Source organism: Thermobia domestica, chromosome 2 (assembly GCF_964235325.1).
Source record: "Thermobia domestica chromosome 2, izTheDome1.hap1.1, whole genome shotgun sequence".
NCBI classification, from domain to species: domain Eukaryota; kingdom Metazoa; phylum Arthropoda; class Insecta; order Zygentoma; family Lepismatidae; genus Thermobia; species Thermobia domestica.
In genome coordinates this window covers 354551826-354571641 of record NC_137455.1, presented here as the reverse complement: position 1 = coordinate 354571641, position 19816 = coordinate 354551826, and the positions used below count along the sequence as shown (strand labels likewise).

At 37.0% G+C, this 19816-nt stretch overlaps 1 protein-coding gene across 1 annotated transcript; it reads left to right on the top strand.

Moving 5' to 3' along the window:
* The first annotated feature begins 16 nt into the window (after positions 1-16).
* On the top strand, positions 17-19058 carry LOC145678789 (28S rRNA (uridine-N(3))-methyltransferase). Its single transcript, XM_081749296.1, has 4 exons — positions 17-174; positions 8931-9260; positions 11854-12098; positions 18048-19058. The coding sequence occupies exons 2-4, from the start codon at positions 8943-8945 to the stop codon at positions 18592-18594; spliced, it is 1110 nt and encodes a 369-aa protein (XP_081605422.1). The 5' UTR covers positions 17-174; positions 8931-8942; the 3' UTR covers positions 18595-19058.
* Positions 19059-19816: the final 758 nt, after the last annotated feature.

The window sequence follows — 19816 nt, the reverse complement described above, 5'->3', positions numbered from 1 at the left end:
TCGCAAATGTTAAAATTGATACGGAATGACTCACTCCGGAGAGAAAGGAAATAAGATTTATTGCAATGGAGGTTCAGACGAAGGAGACTGAAGAAGCATTTTAAAGAAAAAGAAATCTTTTTATAGGAAAGGATTTGAATACTGCAAGCGACGTTTTCATTGCCACGTCTACAGGTAATAAATTATGCTAATTGAAAGTGAAAATATCGAACTAGTAAATTTCATAATGGACTGACTTGAGTACATGTGATAAAACTTTTTCTGGTTCGAACTAGTTCGCAGTCATAAAAAATAAAATAAAACTGGAGCAGATTGAGAATATGTGGGTACAAGTTCGACAATTTTACAATTGAGATTATAAATCCAGGGGCCACCTAAATATTACGATTCTTAAACGAGATAGGCCGCAAATACATTAGAATTCTGAGAAATTAGAGTTATTGCATATGTGTTTAGGTTTAGATTAAAAATAATCCGTCAGATAAAAGTAATTTTTCTTTTTAAGGTCTTTTTATTTTGCTTTAAATGCTGGCATTACTGCTGTATCGCCGGACCGATTTGAAAATCGAAAAAATGGACCAAAATATACTGCATTCGGTTATATTTGATTGGATTACATTAAGTTATGTTAGATTATGTTATTATGTGTGCAGTTTTACTATACAGATCCATAGTATAGGTGGGAGTAGCAGTAGTAGTAGTAGTAGTAGGAGGAGTAAGAATAGGGGTAGTAGTAGTAGTAGGAACGGGTTAGAATCCCCGCAGGGGATGGTTGGGTTCTGTTCTTGACATGAAATGAGCAAAGTAAAGACTTGCCCAAATTTTTCTGTATATTTTACAATCTATGGATCCGTATAGTAAAACAAGTGTGCCTCTCCGCGAAATAGTCCATCCACCTCCACATACAGTGCCGCTTACAAGATCGAAAACAACCAGCAAATACAACAAAGGTGTTATAAAATAGAGGATCTGCCCATACCTATCTTCATCATATGAACTCAATGAAGCGAAGAAACAACCGAGCATCGTCTGAGTCGGCACGTCTAATTTGTTACTCTCATTTCCGCCATGATTGTTGGCTCGAAACATTGCGATCTTAGTGGGGCGGAGAGGGCAAAGTAGGTGTGGCGAAGCTGTGAGGTATGGCTTCACGATTCCTCTATTTTATAATATCCTTGAAATACAATCACTTTCTGATCTTTTACTATTTTCCTTACCTGACTTTCACTCTTCCTCATAAACTTAAATAAATTCTCCAATTGACCCGGAAAATTTCCTAAAATTGGTCCGGCGATACAGCAGTTAACCATAAGTGCTTCTTTATGATGTTTTGGACTTGGTGCACGACCAACTGTGTGCGTAGAGATTGATAATATGCATGCACACTAATGTGCCCTGGAATGATAATGTGCTGTCTTACTATATCAGTTATTTTAACACAAACTTAACAAATAATGCCTCAGAATTGTTTGTTAAGGTAGGAGTTGCATTAATGAGTGCAAATTCACTTTACGTGGACTTTTGCTTACGGGTATTACTACCCGTCCGGACGTAAGCCATTAAATTGAGTGTGCAAAGACAAAGCAATTTGTGCTAGGTAGCCATTAAAAGCGAGAATTCATATCTAACCGAGTCAAGGCAGGAGCGCAGCAGAAGGTATGCACATAAACAACGATGGTGCAAAAACACTTGATACTGCATAAAATCACATATGTTAGAACACTTGTAACTTTATATGTACTTCTAAAATTAAAATACAGTTTTCCTGCAGCTTGCAGAATACTTTGCCGGTGGAAGTTAAGGCAAATCTTTCTTTTAGGCAATTCATTCATTTTTAATTCGTTCAGTGATTCCGATTCCAAAAGAACTGATTCTTCGCAACAGTTCCTTACATGCTTGGAGGCAGTAGCGTAGCCAGGATGTGTGTTTAAGGGGGGCCCAAGTAATGTTATAGGTACATATAGAAAAATTACAAACAAAAATATATATAAACATAAAAATATATAAAAAATTACAAACATCAAAGTACCAAAGTACATTGTCGGACCTCTTTGGGGGGGGGGGGGCCGGCCCCTCCGCCCCCCCCTTCCCTAGGCCACTGCTTGGAGGAACCAGTTCTTCTAAAATTGATTCGGATTAGGTATCGTGGTGATTCTTGCTGCCGTACTTTTAGTAATTATTTTAAAAATCACTTTCTAAAGTAAGGAAAAATATTTTTTACTACCGGTATCTTAATTTCCACTCTTAGAATAGCCCTAAATTAATCAATCTTCAAGAGCCTTTGCAATTCTGAGGACTCTTCGTGCCTAACCATCTAGCGTACGCGCAAGGTGCGCGGTGGCTCAGTGGTAGAGCGTTCACCTCCTGTGCTTGGGGTCCCTGGTTCGATCCCAGCTCGCGCCGTGTGGACTTTGTGGTGGACAAACCGTGCTCGTAGGTTTTCCCGGGGTTCTCCCGTTTCCTCCCACTTTCTTCATTCCACCATTTCATTCATTTCTCATAATCACCGCCTCCTTTAACCTAACTGGCATAATCGTGGGACGTAAAACTCAAAGATTTCATTTAATTTTTTTCTAGCGTACGTGCCTTTGGCGTGAGATACCCAAGTTCGACACGTGCTCATATGTTTCGGATGCTACGTTTAAATTTAGGACGCTAAACTCAAAATCAGATCAAGTGGGAAGTCTGAAGTGTTAGTGAACTGTTTTCTTATTTACCTCCCATACATTGTCGGTGTTTTGAAACATCTGTATATAATGTGTGGAATTCATCCTCCTGGAAAAAATATTCAAGTTGCACACTGATTCTTCGTCTTTATGGAGTAATTTTTACGTTTCAGTTCCATAGTCATTACTGCTGTCTTAGTTGAGTTCACATGAGTAATTCATGAATTTTGTTTCGCTAAATTTTCTGTTTTGTATGTATTTGCTAAGATACTATTTTGTTCTAAAAGAATCATTACATTAAGTAACAAAAGAGAGATGAGTATTTGAAACAACAAACTGTGAGCTGTTTTTGGAAGTTTTTTGCCTATTACTTCGAAGCGTTGTAGTCAAACTTTCAATTTTAAGGGATGGAGAAGTGTATTTAAGATTTACGACTTAATTGCTTGTAAGAATAGAAACTTTAAAGTGAAGATGTACGAAGTTCTACAAACTAATCAAAATTAATTTGTTTTTCTTCATACTCCTGATTGTGGTGGTTCCAGAATGTCCTCCGTATGGATCAACATTCAACAACAAGAACAGCAGCGAAAGGAAAGTTACCGAAGTTAACTCAAGGGAAGGTTGAATTCATTTCATAGGAAATCAACAAAACCCAGAACCCGACCGTCTTAGATTTTTACCAAATTTTAGTATTTCGTAGGGATTGTCGAAATATGAAATTGTGCAAAGTTGTAGCTTCCTGTGTGACGAAGTTTCTGAATTATGGGGGCTCAAAAATACGAAAAAATCGTCCACTTTGGTACATACACGAAACTTTCGGACAACACTGCTCTTGATCTAATTGGCGTAGAGAGCTGATTCTTGTTTTGTTTGGAAAAGCTTTCCAACGATATATCGCATGCCTAGTTTGGGAAGAATATCTATTTAAGGTCATCCAGTATGACCTTTTGACCTTGAACTTTTGAGAATGCATATCTTCGATTTTTCTAAAACGCATATAATTTACACACAAGCTTACTCTATAACATAACGGAAATAGAAGTTGGGACAGTAATGGGAACTTTCAATAAAATTGTTTTTTTAGTAACAATTTGTTTGTACCAGAGTTTTAATGTATAAAGCAGTTTGCAACACTGCATTTAATGTAATAATAATAATAATAATAATAATAATAATAATAATAATAAAGCGACAGCTATCGTGTTCAAGCTGGAAAAGAGTTTGTATTTTTTAAAAAAAAATAACGACCACGAAAGCCACAGGAGTGACGCTTCCGCTTCGTATTCCTTATTAGTGACATATTTTAAGACCATACGTTTTATATTTTGCCTTGCCCAATCATATAATTGTTTTGGTGTTATTATCTGGTCACTATAAGGTCTTTTCAAACTTGCTCTTGCAGCAAGTCTCTTTCAAGTTTTTCGAGTCCATCACACGTACTTTTTCCATGTGCGGCGGCAAAATAACATTCAACAGGTACGGAAAATTCGCTTTAATGTATCTAATATTGATGAAGTTCTTGTGATTTTTGTAATGAGCTGCTGCTCCATCGGAGAAATAGAATAATTTTGTTAAATCTTCAGAACCGATTTTATCCGTCAGATAGGTAATAAGTGTTTTCTGCAATAGGTGCACTAAAGTTGTATCATGTTTGAGACAGCCGACGATCACATTGTCAGTTATAACTGTACACGTCTGGGGATCTCTGGAGTATAAGCAAAATAGCTACTTGACCGTTATTCCAGTGGAAACCTTGTGACGCTTCTAGGAAAACGAACGAATAATTTTTTTGCAAAATGAGAAAGAACAATGCACTGTTTATCAAGAAGTTTTTCTTTCAAATCCTTAAGGTATGAAGATGGTTAATGAGTAAGTTATTTTGCTTTACGAGCCATGTAGTTAGTGCAGTGAAATTCTTGTTGACAGGTCAACTTTTTGGAAATACAGTTAGCAATTTTACTTGCACACTTCTATCCGCTGTTCGTTTTTCTTCTTTCAACTGTATTATAATTTCACTTTCTGCTGCATTTTACTTCCCATACTCTGTAGAAATGTCTAATAATTTTGTGATCTTTTGGGCTGCGGTTCAGAGATTCTAACGCACTTTCTTTGACGCACTACTCAATATCACTATTACAAGCATCGGTGCTGCTAATCATCACATTCTCTGTTATTACAGGAGTCGCACTCGCATCACAAGGTGTTGTTGCTAGGTTCTTACGACAGGAATCACAAATTTTAAATGCATCTTTTAGCGATGAACACTTTGAAAACATCCACGGCAACATATTTCTCAAATTTCTTTTGACATTTCTATAACCTATATTAAATGCATTGCAGCAAACTGTTTTCTTGAATCTTGACGATGACATTATTCTGATATAATAATGCGTTAAATAAGACTGACCATTGGAACACTGACTTAACAGACACCACAAACAAGCTTCTGTTTTCAAGTACAGAGTCAGCACCAGCACATAAACACCTCAATCGTACATTTGAACGTGTGGACACAATCTCCTATCAACACATTCCTCTAACTAACACATCCACAGCTCTCAATCTTCCAAACCTTTCTGTAGCAGATGACTGCGCAATCTATCATGCTATTGTGCAATGCTACAGTGTTGCAAACTGCTTTACACATTAAAACTCTGTCTGGTACAAACAGTTACTAAAAAAACAATTTTATTGAAAGTTCCCATTACTGTCCCAACTTCTTTTTCAGTTATGTTTTAGAGTAAGCTTGTGTGTAAATTATATGCAAGTTTTAGAAAAGCCGAAGATATGCATTCTCAAAAGTTCAAGGTCAAAAGGTCATACTGGATGACCTTAAATAGATATTCTTCCCAAACTAGGCATGCGATATATCGTTGGAAAGCTTTTTCAAACAAAACAAGAATCAGCTCTTTACGCCAATTAGATCAATAGCAGTGTTGTCCGGAAGTTTCGTGTATGTACCAAAGTAGGCGATTTTTTCGTATTTTTGAGCCCCCATAATTCAGAAACCTCACCACACAGGAAGCTACAACTTTGCACAATTCCATATCTAGACCATCCCTACGAAATACTAAAATTTGGTAAAAATCTAAGATGTTTGGGTCAGAAATCCCTGTTTAATTTGTTGATTTCACATGGAATGACCCAATAATCTAATAAATACAGCGTGTTTATAAATAAATTGTATGATTTTAAAAATTAATAAATCTATTTATTACCTTACACGGGTTAAACGTACACTGCAAGTATAACAACTGTCCAAGTTTTTCATGCGCTACCTTATGTTTGCTTGTCATACTTACTGCGAGGCCGCAGCGTCAGTTTCCGAAATGGCGTCGCAACAGGAAAAAAGCTTTCTGTGTGCTCCGTTTTGAGATGTCTAGATCTGTGGTTACAGTACAGCGAGAGTTTCGTGCATGGTTTAGGAAAGACTCATCACACAAGAATAACATAAATAGGTGGTACTGATAGTTCATGGAAACTGGATGCTTCTGTTCTAGTCGACCTTGTGTGTCTGATGCAAATGTTGATAGAGTGCGCGAGGAGTTTCCGCGAAGTGTTCGTAAATCACTTAGAAAGCAAGCAGGGAATTCGACATGCCAAAGAATACGGCGTGGAAAGTGTTGCATAAGCGGCTATATTTTAAACTGTACAAATGCGATTAATGCAGGCTCTTACACCAGCAGACAAAAGAAAGGGACGTGAGTTTTGTGAAAAGAGTCGGTTGAAAGTGTAGGAAGGTGGTTTTGTAGAAAGACTCATCTTCCGCGATGGGGCCACTTTCCGTGTAAGTGGAAAGGTGAACAATGTTCGTATCCGCGGAAGCGAGAAACCTTATCAGCATGACTCGCCAAAAGTGAACGTTTTTTCTGCGGTGTCCCGCGAGAAAGTGCACGGCCCATTTTTCTTCGAACAAGAAACTGTGACTGGTAACTCATTTCTAGACATGGTGGGAAACTGGTTGTTACCCCAGCCGAACACCAATTATGATGATTACATTTTGCAACTGGACGGTGCTCCACCCCATTTTCACAGGAATCTACGAGAGTTGCTTAATCGTGTTCTTCACCATCTTTAGATTGGACGTTTTGCAACAGAAGAAAACAACCTTCTTCCCTGGCCACCCCGTTCGCCGAGTTCAACACCATGCGATTTCTTTCTTGCCAATGTCCGTGTCCCTTGAGGAAGTGTGTGATCGGATAACGCATGTACTGCAGACCATCGTGGGAGACGATCTGGATTAATGCATCAGAAACTTGCCATTGTTTATGCTGTAAGGTTTGCCCAAATGAGATAATAAATAGGTGTATTATTAATTTTTAAAAGGGGCCGCGTTGGCTCAGTGGTAGAGCGTTCACCTCTGGTGCTTGCGGTCCCGGGTTCTATCCCAGCCCTCGCCAAGTGAACTTTGTGGTGGACAAACACCGTGTGCGTGGGTTTTCTCGGGGTTCTCCCGTTTCCTCCCACTTTATTCATTCCACCATTTCATTCATTTCTCATAATCACCGTCTCCTTTAGCCTAACCGGCATAATCGTGGGACGTAAAACTCACAGATTTCATTTCATTTTTAATTTTTAAAATCACACCATTCATTTATAAACAGACTGTATAACACGTTATTTTGGGATATATATTTAGTACAGCTCACAGATGACGAGAAGAACCCTAGCAGAAGTAGTGTGTGTAGCAGAAGTAGGTATGGGCTCGCCTACTTTTCGCACGGGGGTATCAAATGACACCACGGAATAGCACATATAACTTTACCCGGAGTAGCAGACGACATCTTAAGTATAGACCACACCTCAAAAACCGAAAATGGACTTGACCGTGTCGTTGACCTTTTCCCCGCTACCCCTGTTTTAGGGTTCTTCTCGTCATCTGTAAGCTGTACTTAATTTTAACGTAAATAATGCTGAAAACGGATCAGTAGGGTTGACACTATTGTTGGATTACTGACCTCTGTTCGTTTTTTTTTTCCTCCTCCTTTTCTTGAACCGTATTATTTCTACCAGCTCTGCAACTTGTAGTGTCAATGTTGCGATGCACGACGTCATGTTGAACATCACTTCCGCTTTGCTTCTCGCTAAAACAGATGGGGTGTAGAGCCCTACGTATATTTTACGTTGAAACTAGGAAAGTACGAAAGTTTTGTTGGGCTCCGCTTCTCTGTGCTGTTGTTCTTACTTAAGAGCAGACTATACTTGCAGGTTTTGTCTTTTTTCTCTTTGTACTTTCCTTGAATTTTAGAGGGTTCTCTCGCTCTCTTATTCGACTTATGTAGTTCCAGTTAGGGGCCAAAGCAAATTGTTTCTATTGATATGGTAACTTTTAATATAAACCATACCCTTCTCTCCACCATTTTCTAGTTTTTATGTATTTTTTAATACTAGCGTCAATTACCTGCTTCGCAGAGTTAAAGTAAGAAAAATTAGTAATGTGTTCCCTTAGTCAGTCACTTTTTACCATTACTGTTCATCTCAGCGACCCCGAAAACTATGGATTCGGCACTAATATCGGTCACTTTCGTTCATATATATGTATATACATTAGGGATGGGCAAAACCGGCTACTAGAAAAACCGAAAACTGACATTTCAATTTTCTCCAAAACCGGTTCGGTTTTTCACCGAAACCGGTTTCTTTTTTTAAAAAAAACGGTTCGGTTTTACACCTAAGTCGGTTTCGGTTTTCTCCTGGTTTCGGTGAAAACTTTTGGAAAACATAACTACTTTAGTTTCCGGAGAACAACTAAACACAGTTCTGGTCAGAAATAATTTTGGATCAAACAATTTTGGATAAAACCGAAACCGGATCCGGTGAAAAACCGAACCGGTTTCGGAGAATACCGATAACCGGTTTTTTGAAAAGTTTCAGAAACCGGTTTCGGTTTTCCTTAAAACAGAAAAACTGGTTTTTGTGCCCACCACTAATATATATATCCCCTCCTCTTAGTTGCACCGTCAAAGTGAAATGATTAAAACCATTCTGTGCGCGAACTTCATCTACATCGAAAATTTGATCGAGATCGGTCGGGTGTTTCAAGAGTTACGAAGTCACAGACGTAGTCACTTTCATTCCTAGATAGTGCATACATGCCTAGGACAATTCACAATATGTAATGTTTTATGTTAACATATTTTGCGTACAGTTTGTTTCTCCTATACTTGAGTTTCTTGTGGTTCTTTCCACAGTAGTTTACAACAGAAGGTACACAAATACTGTAAATGCTTTTAACTGTTATCTTTATTTTCATCTTCTTCTCAGGGAGGACTTAAGATGGCTCCTGTCACTCCGGAGCAGAAAGAATCCAAAGACTGGCGAAGGGAACGGAAAGAACAACGAAGAAAATGGAGAGAGAAGAGGATGCTGAAGAAACTTGAGAAGGAGAAGCGTAAAGCTGCAGCTACTGCTGAACTTCCAAATCAGAGTGATAATATAACATCTTCGAATGGTGATGTAGGTCACCAAGGGCGTCCGTATACAATAAGCATTGCTGTTCCAGGATCGATACTCGACAATGCGCAGTCTGGTGAGCTGAGAACCTACTTAGCTGGAGAAATTGCCCGAGCAGCAGCTGTCTTCTGTGTGGATGAGGTATAATCATCATTCTTGGAATTTGTTAATTTTTAAAGGGACGAAACCATGAGTGTAACGAAGGAACTTTGTTTTCTAAACTTTTTTTTTTCGTTGTATGAGAATTGAGAAAACAAACCCCCTTTTTTTTTTCCATACGATATCATCCTTTAAAGTCGGAGAAAGAAAATTGTGATCTGGGCGAGATTGAACTAGAGACTCCTGCTGAATGATACGGGTACGCAACCAACTATACCTCTGAGTCCATTTCTGGACCAATCTCCATTGTATGAATGGCTGAGCGATCTCTCGCTTGCCTAGGGAGAAATTGGTTAGCACAGTGGCACTGTAAGAGAGAAACTTGAGTTGGAGTTTTGCCCAATCGCACTTTTTCACTTTTCAAATTGCATTTCGTTCCTTTTGCAGTTAGTTGAAACAATAAACGTAGCCGAGCTAGGAAAAGATAAAATGCCTTTGTATTGATTAGGTAAATTTTACCGGTGATCTCTACGTGTATAACTTTAAATTAGCCAGGGAAACTAAAAAAATGAACGTAGGGGCTGGGAACCTTGTGCGTCGCCAGCTGTTTGATAACAATTCGATATATTTAAAACCTCTTGCCATTAGTTATAATAGAGGGTTGGAATAGTATAGAAAGGGCGTTCACTGTGAGAAGTTTTCATAAGAATGGCGATAATCTGCTGCGCAAGAGAAATTTAGGCGTCGTTACCGGCTAGGACGTCATGATCGTGTTCCGTCTGTTCATGCGATTACATCACGAGTTACAGAACCTCCTACATAGGAATACGAAACTATATGGTTTAAACAAGATTGAAACCTGTTGCACACTGGTCGACAATTCATTGCAGCTGTTCGGTGATTGTTTTGAAAGCGCGTCATTCATGAAACGGTGTCATTCCATGTTCCCCAAAATCCCCCAAACTCAATACTTGTGATTTAATCGGGAAAGTTGTGCACATTCTTTAATCATTGCTGACTTTGAGGGTTGAAGAACTACGTCGAGCAATGCAGAATTTCCATACCAGGGTGACAGAATATGTATGGGGACATGGAACATACTTTCCTCATGTTATTTCAAGGCATAAATGATTGCCTATTATAGAAATAGCATATTCTTTAAAATACAGTTCATCATTAACTCAATTTGTTACCAAATATTTCATGGACTGAACATAAATTCAAATTTCCTCGTGTCCTTGCGCCACTTTCTAAGTTTGTAAAGGTTCATTTGTGCTGTTTTTCGAGGACTCTTACGTATAAAGAAAATATGGCGAAAAATGTAAATATATATATATATATATATATATATATATATATATATACTTTATATTATATTTGAAGAACAAGAACCATCTTTCCATGATGCATTCGTCGTACGATGTATATAAATGTCAAATTTGTAAAAAAATGTTCCAACGTATAAATAGACCTACTTTTAAAAAGTTTGCATTTGAACTCTGGTTTTGCAGATTTGAAGGTCTGTGTGTGACATGTGTCTTAGTATAATCACCGAAACGATTGCTATATTGGCATCATCGCACACAAGAATGAATCGTATGGACGTCCATTATGGTGAACGTACACAAAACTCGAAATAAATTCTGACGTACGACTCAGCGTTCGAGTACATCGTCTTGCGCACTTGTTAATCTGTAAGTATATTGCAGTTTCTTTTCCCCTTCAATACACGACCTATTGTTTGCTTGTCGTAATGTGTGCAAAAAATATAACATAAAATATAAAATATAAGTGTTTTATTTCATTGCGGTGATAGATCGTGTTTTGTTTCGTTGAACTCGGCATTTTAGATAGCCTTATACAATGTACGCGAGCGGTGGGAAATCTGGCGACTGAGAGGCCAAACCCCTTCAAAATTACTGTTATCGTAAACGACTCAGTTGAGCATATGCGATATGGTATGTCGTTCTATCCTACTAGAAATATACATGCTTTTGGGAGTGATATATGATCAGCACTGGCTTCCTAAACAGGAGTTCACTACTTTTCTTCTTCTAAGTAGCTCCCTGATTCCACTACGGCTAGGGCAGTGGCTGTTGGGACAATCTACCACTGCAAATACTTCGCATAGAACGTTTTTGTAATGATATATATATGATGTAGAACTAGTTTCTAGCATTATGTACACTATTTCAGAAAAAACGCACCATAGGAAGATTTATTGTTTGAAATTAAAAACACTAAGAAACTACATATCGATAAATAGCCATTGTGTAATAGGAATTTCAGAAGAGTGGTAAATAAAAAAAAAAAAAATGAATTTTGGAAGTTTATAATCACAACAGTATTACATATGCCGTTGCAGAAGTTGTAGTGCAAAGAAATTCCGAGATGTGGAAACAACTTTCATGTGAGTTTCCTAGATCTACTGACGAAAGCAACAAGGAATGTTAAACCAATGTAGTGCAATTAAAGTACATTTCGAAGTTGATATATTACTTGGATTGGAGGAAAATTTCATACAAGATAATTCCCGCACCGTTCATAATTTTTCTTATAAACTGTAAATCGTACTCATCCTGATTAGATATATCAAAAGAATCAAATAGCACAATGTAGATTCTGTTATTTGCAGGTCGTGGTGTTCGATGACCAAGGAGGACAAGTGAATGAAAATGAAGCAGTGGAAGACCAGTTTCGAGGGATGAAACGACCTGGGCACGGCTGTACACAACTTGCAAGAGTATTGCAGTATCTTGAATGCCCTCAGTACTTACGAAAGAATTTCTTTCCTTTGCATAAGGATTTGGAGTTTGCCGGAGTTCTCAATCCTTTAGATGCACCGCATCATCTTCGACAAAATGATGTCTGTCCATATAGGTAAGTTTTTTTTTTCTTGTAGTGAAGATATATGTATTGTAGTTAGGCTGTTTTATGTAATTGAACGTTTGATCTTTTATCCAGGTAATGTACATAATATACAGGAATTCATAATTCAAAAGGATGTAATTCTAAACATGTAATCGTATAACATAATTAATATATGAATTATTAGTACATTAGACATATTAAACATAACAGGCATAGTATTAGTATATATGAGTATTACACATGCAAACTATATTGAATAATCTTTCAAATTTTGTTTTACTCGAATCCAAATTCTACAAGCTTTGCCAACGCATTCAGACTGCCCCAAAGATGGGCTAAGAAAAAGGAGTCTAAAAATGAATTTTTAGCTTATCAGGTATCCATATATCTTGCATGTTTGAAGGGTTTTTTTTTTTTTTTTTTTTTTTTTTTTTTTTAGTACAACACCGCATACACAAATATTCCTTGAATCATACATATTCTGAGTGTGTTTCGTTCTGCATATAATGCTCTTTGTTTCATATGTCTAGTCTTATTTGCTTCTGGCCTACAATCGTTAGCAAATCGGCCCGTTAAGCTAAAGGATTTTCTAAGCGTAGCACAATCCAAACGGTATTGAATAGCCATATATTGGAGTACTAATCCCTTAAAATTCGTGCTCCATTACTACTGATACTGTGTTAAGTTTTTGTACTTGTCTTAAGTAAAAATAATAAAAGAGTTTAAAACAAAGTAAGCAAGGTAAAATGTAGTTTGAAAAAAATCTTACTCTATTAACCTGTTGAAATGCTTGTCTTAATTTCGATGCGTCTCGACGGAATGGACTGGAGAGTTAAAGAATGAAGTTCTTCTAGCTATAGGATGCTTACTCATCGTTACAAATTTATTACCAGCAACAACCACATATTTTGAATGTTAAACCAAAGAAGCAGAACTTGGCAGACTATTATTATTATTAGCCAGGCATAATGCACAGTCATGTTCAAATATGTATTGTCTGGATTAAAAGTAAGAATTTCCAAAAATTAAAATTAAACAAATAATAGCATTAAATTTTATGATAAAACGATTAGAAGAGTTCCTTTGTGGCTAAATTTTGTTGTCTTTGGCGTGGGATCAAGGTTCAGTCCTTGATTTAAGTACACCTGGTTCAATTGGTGCTCTTAAAATTATTCAAACATTCGCTATTAGATTTTTGTTCTCTAGTATTCTAATATTTTTCAATATTAGAATAGTTATTCGTTATTAGAATAATTAGTCATTAGCCAAAAAATTGTTCAAACATTTATTCGAATAACGAATTTTGATCAAATATTCAAATAACGAATATTTGAGGAATTAATTGTTCGAATAACGAGTATTCAAAGAATCAATTGCTCGAATAACGGATATTCAAAGACTTAATTGTTTGAATAACGAATATTCCAAAAGAAATAATTGTTCGAATAACAAATATTCGAATACTAATATTCAAAGAATCAGTTGTTCGTATAACAAATATTCAAAGAATTAGTTGTTCGAATAAAGAATATTCAAAGCATCAGTGTTCGAATAACGAATATTCGAATAATCAATTATTCAAATAACGAATATTAAAAGAATCAGTTACTCGAATAAAGAATATTCAAAGAATCAGTTGTTCGAAGAACGAAGAATCAATTGTTCGAATAACGAATATTCAAAAAGAATCAGTTGTTCGAATAACGAATATTCAAAGAATCAATTATTCGAATAACGAATATTCAAAGAATCAGTATTCGAATAGTGAATTATTTGAATTTTGACAGCGCACTAGTTCAGATCTATGTTAAATTGTAGGTGCACGTCTCGTATAACCTCGGTGCTGAAGACGGATGATAAACTGAAATAAATAAACAGTGAGAATAAGAGTATTTATATTTGACTGTGCCAGTCGTCGTTAATTTATTCCTGGTTTGCATTGTTAATAATAGCTCTTTATTTAATTAACATTTATTGTCTGCAAAAGAAAATAGTATATACGTATTTTATATACAGTCCGTATGAAAAATATGCTCTTTTGTTTTCTTGATGACTGTACAAATTTTCATTGTTTTATTAGAAGTAAATTTCAGAAACATATTTTAGTAATGTAGAATGGGTTCATATAAATTCACAACAAATAATAAATGCAGTAAATTCTGAATTATACTGCAAATGTACGAACATTACTTTGTCTCAGCAAATATTGAAACTGTTCTCAAATTTTTTGTCTCCACGCAGCTCGTAAGCAGCTTCTTTGGTGACTGCATTTTTTTTTTTTTTTTAAGTATAACCTCCCAGATCGCCTTATTCAACCCTCCTGATTTTTGCTTATGGACATCTTGAAACAGTGGTGTACACATACTTTCATACAAGGAGGATTGAACCACGCAGCCTTATATGTTTTTAAGACGCTTGCGACTTTTGTGTACATATTTTAATATTGCAAATGTTTATTTTGCTTAACATCTTGTTGAAAGGAAGACGGTTAAGACCTAAACCCTCCCCCTCCCCGCGTGTGTTTCTTACTTGATGGATAGACTACATAGGAATCGTCCAAGAGCATTTGGTGAGTTTGCGAAATTATCAGTAAGGCAATTAGTAACTCTTAATAGTTTTAAATTGGCAAATTGCCTGCACAGTTTAACATAGGAGAGCGCAGATGGCGACATCTATCAGTGTGACTGTTATTATGTTGAATTAGTGTGACGAATAGACTGAGATGTTTGCTGTTTATTATTAGGGTTATTGTTCCTACCGTCAACAAACTTCAGAGGATAAGGTACAACGAGTTATTGTTTGCGGAAGGTGGACATTTCCAGCATTTTCCCCGACAAAATAATTCCTCACATTTACTCTTTATGATTCACAACCGATTGTTTATATCTGTTGTAATTTGTTTAAAAGTTACAATTTCATGAAATGTTTGTGTAATTACTCTGTAAAAGATTGGGCCAAAATTTAACAGAGGTTCATAGCACATGAACCTGCAGAGGAAATCGAAGTCGAAAATGCATACGCTACTGTATATGTAATTTGAGATGAGTAAAAAAAAAAAAAAAGTTCTTATTTTATTAATAAAAAAAAATCGTATTTCTGTCTTAAAATTAGTTGCTCGGCAGTTGTCTAGGATTAATTGTATCAGGTTTAGAAAAGAATAACACAACATATTTATTTATATTTGCAACTATAGACAGTAAAAACATAAAATGCGAGATTTAATGTTGGGATAAATAAAGGTTTATTATATAATAAAAATACTATCAACCGGCCTAGTATCTGAAGAAAGAAATACTCGAAGACTATCAAATGTGCGCAACCGTAGATTACAACAAGTATATGTTACAACACTGGAGGAAACAAGTTCACTAATAGATGCAATACTTATAATAAAGAATCTCAGCTATAACTTAGCTGCTTTCATTGCTTACGATGCCACTACAACCCTAATATTTGTTTGCATTGAAGCATCAGCCATCATTTTGGCTGTCCCTACAGAGGAAGTTCTAATCTCGCTCGAAATTTTCTACCAACACTTCGATAGTATCTATTAAAGCTAAGTCTAACTTGGACATCATTCTGTCCTCTCATCAATTAGAAATCCCTATTCAATTTGGAAAGATTAGCTAAACTCCTATTCGAGTTTTACTGCCATTCCTCAGGTAGTCTTATCTAAGATAGAAAAATTGCTAGAGAATTCATCATTCATTCACAACTCACCTAGCTTTCAGGAACCAAAGGCTATCACTGATATAGCAATTATAGTTCCACTCGGCTTTTGCAGCCAGGCCTACAAGCGACATACACCAATCTAGTAGAAAATCTACTCGTGACGATGTTTCTGCCTGATTCTCGTGTGTTCTTATTCCTTCCAGAATGGTGTCGAGCACTCTGCATATTCTTCCGTCTGTAGAGGGGGAACTCTGCAAAAAGAGGAGAAGGGTAGAACCTCTTAAACTAGTTAGCGTTGCTGAGTCATCTCGTTTCTGCAGTGTTGCTATTCATAAGAATGTTGAGCTAACTTTCTGATTAAAAAATACAAGCCCAAAAGTTTTGGCAAGAGAGCAGCAGTGATTTGCTTGGAAAGACAAGAAAACCTTTCGACCAACAATGAAAGCATTAGGAATTATGCCTCTATTATAAAACGTCTTTTGATGATCTTTTTCTTTCTTCCCAACACTTCTTGAATTTTTTTATAATTGCTTCAGTGTTCTGTTTTGCTTGCTCGTCTTCAGAGGAGAGGAAAGGAGCTCTAGGGTTTCTTCAGAATGGAAAAAATATCGGTTCGAAACCAATAGAACTTTTAAGTTATATTGTAAGAGAAAGAGAAAAATGTGTTTGGATTCTGTCTCGCAAATCTGGCAGCTCCTGGTCCTGGGCAAACCCTGTATCTATTCCCGAAGGTCCACATTCACCAACTTAGTCTAGTAGAAAAACACAGTCATGATATGTTGATTCCTGGCTTGTAGGACTCGCGAGAAGATATCTGCTAGGGTATTGGAAGTAAAAGACTAAGAAACTGCGACTAATATCATTATTAAGTTTGGAAGGGCGGTAGTGGATAAAATTCAGCAAACCAGAAAACCATCCCATATCTAAATCCTCACATTTGGAATAACTGCAATATTCAGCTGAAATTCGAACAACGAAGGGCAGAAAACCAGATACCCTCCAGCTAATATTTCAGGTTGGGTGGAATTGGGTCCACTACAGGACAGGATAGGAATTGCTTTACCAAACACTGGAGTGGGTTAGAGTCAGTGTTGGTAGTCGGAATTGTTTCTCTAATTAAAATGTCAGGGTTGGTTGGTAAGTTCTTGTTAGTAGGAGCTACATCATGCACATGCAAGTTTTATTAATTATTCAGGCAAGCTTTGTCATTAAAGCAGCAGACCTTCAGGTTCTTCTGTTCCTGAACAGAGCTGCACTTCCTCAAATTGGGGAAGAGAAAGCCGCGGGTCACCTTGTGTGAGCTCTTTTTTTTTTTTTTTTTTTTTTTTCCCTCTTGGACGGCAGTCGAATGTTGATTCTCCACAACATATTTTGAGGTCTCACCAGCCGTTAATCAGCACATTCCCGCATCAGTTCAGCGGCCAGCCACCACCGGTCACTAATCGGTCAGTGTCTGTCAGCTAAGTGACGCGCCCATCGTCAGAAGCACATCATAACATTCATTACTTCTTGTCCTGAAAATAGTGGAAGTGGCATCAGACGGGGGGAGTCCCGACACAACGGAATATGATCGTAGGCTCTGTGGGCTCCCTAAGTAATTGGCACTTGGGCGTGTTACGAATTGTGCCTTCAACTGTTTCCATTTATGTTTTCACTTCCGTTGCTCCTGATTGGCACGTCCTGTGAAATCTGTCTCATGCTACCTGAATTAATCTGTTTCTTACGAACCATTGAGTTAGTAATTTGCGATCCTTAATAAATGATAGTAACTCAGGGGATTTCTGCTAAAGGACACTTACAATTTGCCACCGTGCACTTACGTTGCAGACCTTAGTTACCATCAAAGAACAATTTCCACATCTCTTGTGAATGAAACACAAATTCGCACAAATCTAACGCTTTTGCACCTCCCTGCTTACAGGAGAAACCCTCCTTCCTTCTCAGCACGGGCTTGGGAGTGGCTGTGGCGGAGTTCATTGTAAGAAACTCAGCTCGCCGTTTTATACCCTCTCCAAAGCTGTCCTGATAAAATTAAACTGTCTCCTAGCAGAAAGCTTGGAAACTAACTGGTTCATTTGGCTGTAGAGAACCAGTTATGTAAAATAAGGCATGCGTCGCTTCATACAAAATGGATAAGAAGGAAGTAAGTTACCCGCTAGCCAACTAACCGTTAAATATATAACATGATCATACATAGATAAACAATGCATTAATCAGATATTCTTTGTCACTTTATTGTTACAGATAATAGTTTGTGTTGTATTTAATGGAATATGTTTCTTACAGAGAAGGTGTGGTTGTGAACGTACCTCCTAAGAAAGGACGAGGTTCATTCGTAAACATCGGGCTCCATCGTCACGCAGTTGTAGATCGCATCTTGCAGCCAGGCGTGCGTGTCACTGTGAAGTTACTCCCTCAGAAGGAAGGCTCAAAGAAGATTCGTGGAGTTGTAGTATCACCTTCAACTCCTCGCACAGAAGGAGGGCTGTATTGGGGTTACACAGTTCGAGTTGCGTCATCTCTTAGCAAAGTCTTCTCCCAGTGTCCTTTTCCCGAAGGCTATGATCTGACAATAGGTACATCTGAAAGAGGAACGCCTGTAGATAGAGAAACTTTCAGGCCATTTCAACACGCCATTATCGTGTTTGGAGGTTTACATGGACTGGAAGCTGCTGTCGACAATGATGAAACTCTTTTTGTAGATGATCCTAGTTTGTTATTCGACATGTACTTGAACACATGCCCTAAACAGGGATCGCGAACTATTAGAACGGAAGAAGCTATTCTTATTACATTAGCTAGTATTCGGCCTAAAATATGTGATGTATTTTGAATTGCGTTATATCATTGAATGATACACCTGTGTTTATACATAAAAATATTGTATAGGGTATTTGTTCATAAATTTTTAAGAAATACGACTTGTAACTTACGATACTATGACCGTATAGTACAAGCAATTTTGTATTTTTCAATGTTTGTTGTAAACATATCACTACTTGTATGGTGTACCATGAGAGAAATAGCATATTGTACAAAGAATTTGTATGAGTGCCATTTCCTTTTCTCAAGGATTCTACAAAGTAGGGGTTTCTCGTTCTTGTAAAGGAATTATTTACATAATGTTTCTGTATATATATCTTGTATTCTGCTGTTTATATATATATAATATGTAAACTGTTTTTTAAGTTTCCTCACATGGTCTTCTTAAATGTACTGACTGTGACAATAAAAATTTGTACCTAATGGCATAAAAAAGAACCTTTTAAAGGAAATTAATAAAGGTTATGAACTCTGCATATGACTATTTCTTAAAAGAGGTTTTTTGTACATAAGTGAATCTTTAATTTGAAGATTTGCAAACCGCATCCATTATTGCTCATGATGATGTATTCAACACTACATCATACAGGGTTTTGTTGGGTCAAAACACACACCTCTTCTTGGAAGTAGTGATCAAACTATGATGTCACACGATAATTAAAGGAACACACGAAATTTAGAGGGAAATGTTGAATCTAGAATTACCAACAATGTATGGCCGCTATTCGTTTGGAACCGCTAAGACAACATTGAGAAGACTTTGCCTTTTAGTAATAATTAAGCATTGAAGCTGTGCGGAAAGTGTGTTCGCTATGAAAGCATTTGATAAGAGCAGTGGCATTCTATGATCTCCGAGATCTCCTGAACTCAGTGTGTGCGATTTTTCTGTGTCAATTCTATGGGGACATCTCAAAATCAAACAATATAGTATACGTCCTCCAAACATTGTTGAACTGAAACTAAGGGTTCAAGAAGAATCACTGACGTTCCTGAAGATGTAATGTATTCCAGCGAATTTCCAAAATGTACTCTCATAATGTGTATGCCGAGGTGAAGCATATCTTTCTGATGTCGTCTTCAAGAAATGAAGTGACATGTAAGTGCCGTAGCTAATGTCATTGATAACGGCATACTCTCTACATGCATCTCAATCATTAAACGTATTCTTTCCTGTGTTAATTAGTGTATTTTACGTCAATTAAAACTTTCTTGCGCCATCCTGTATATGTAAG

Coding starts and splice junctions, on each gene's coding strand:
- LOC145678789 (XM_081749296.1), top strand. CDS start 8,943: ATGGCTCCTGTCACTCCGGAGCAGAAAGAATCCAAAGACTGGCGAAGG. Junction 9,261..11,853: donor CTGTCTTCTGTGTGGATGAG/GTATAATCATCA, acceptor TGTTATTTGCAG/GTCGTGGTGTTCGATGACCA. Junction 12,099..18,047: donor AATGATGTCTGTCCATATAG/GTAAGTTTTTTT, acceptor TGTTTCTTACAG/AGAAGGTGTGGTTGTGAACG.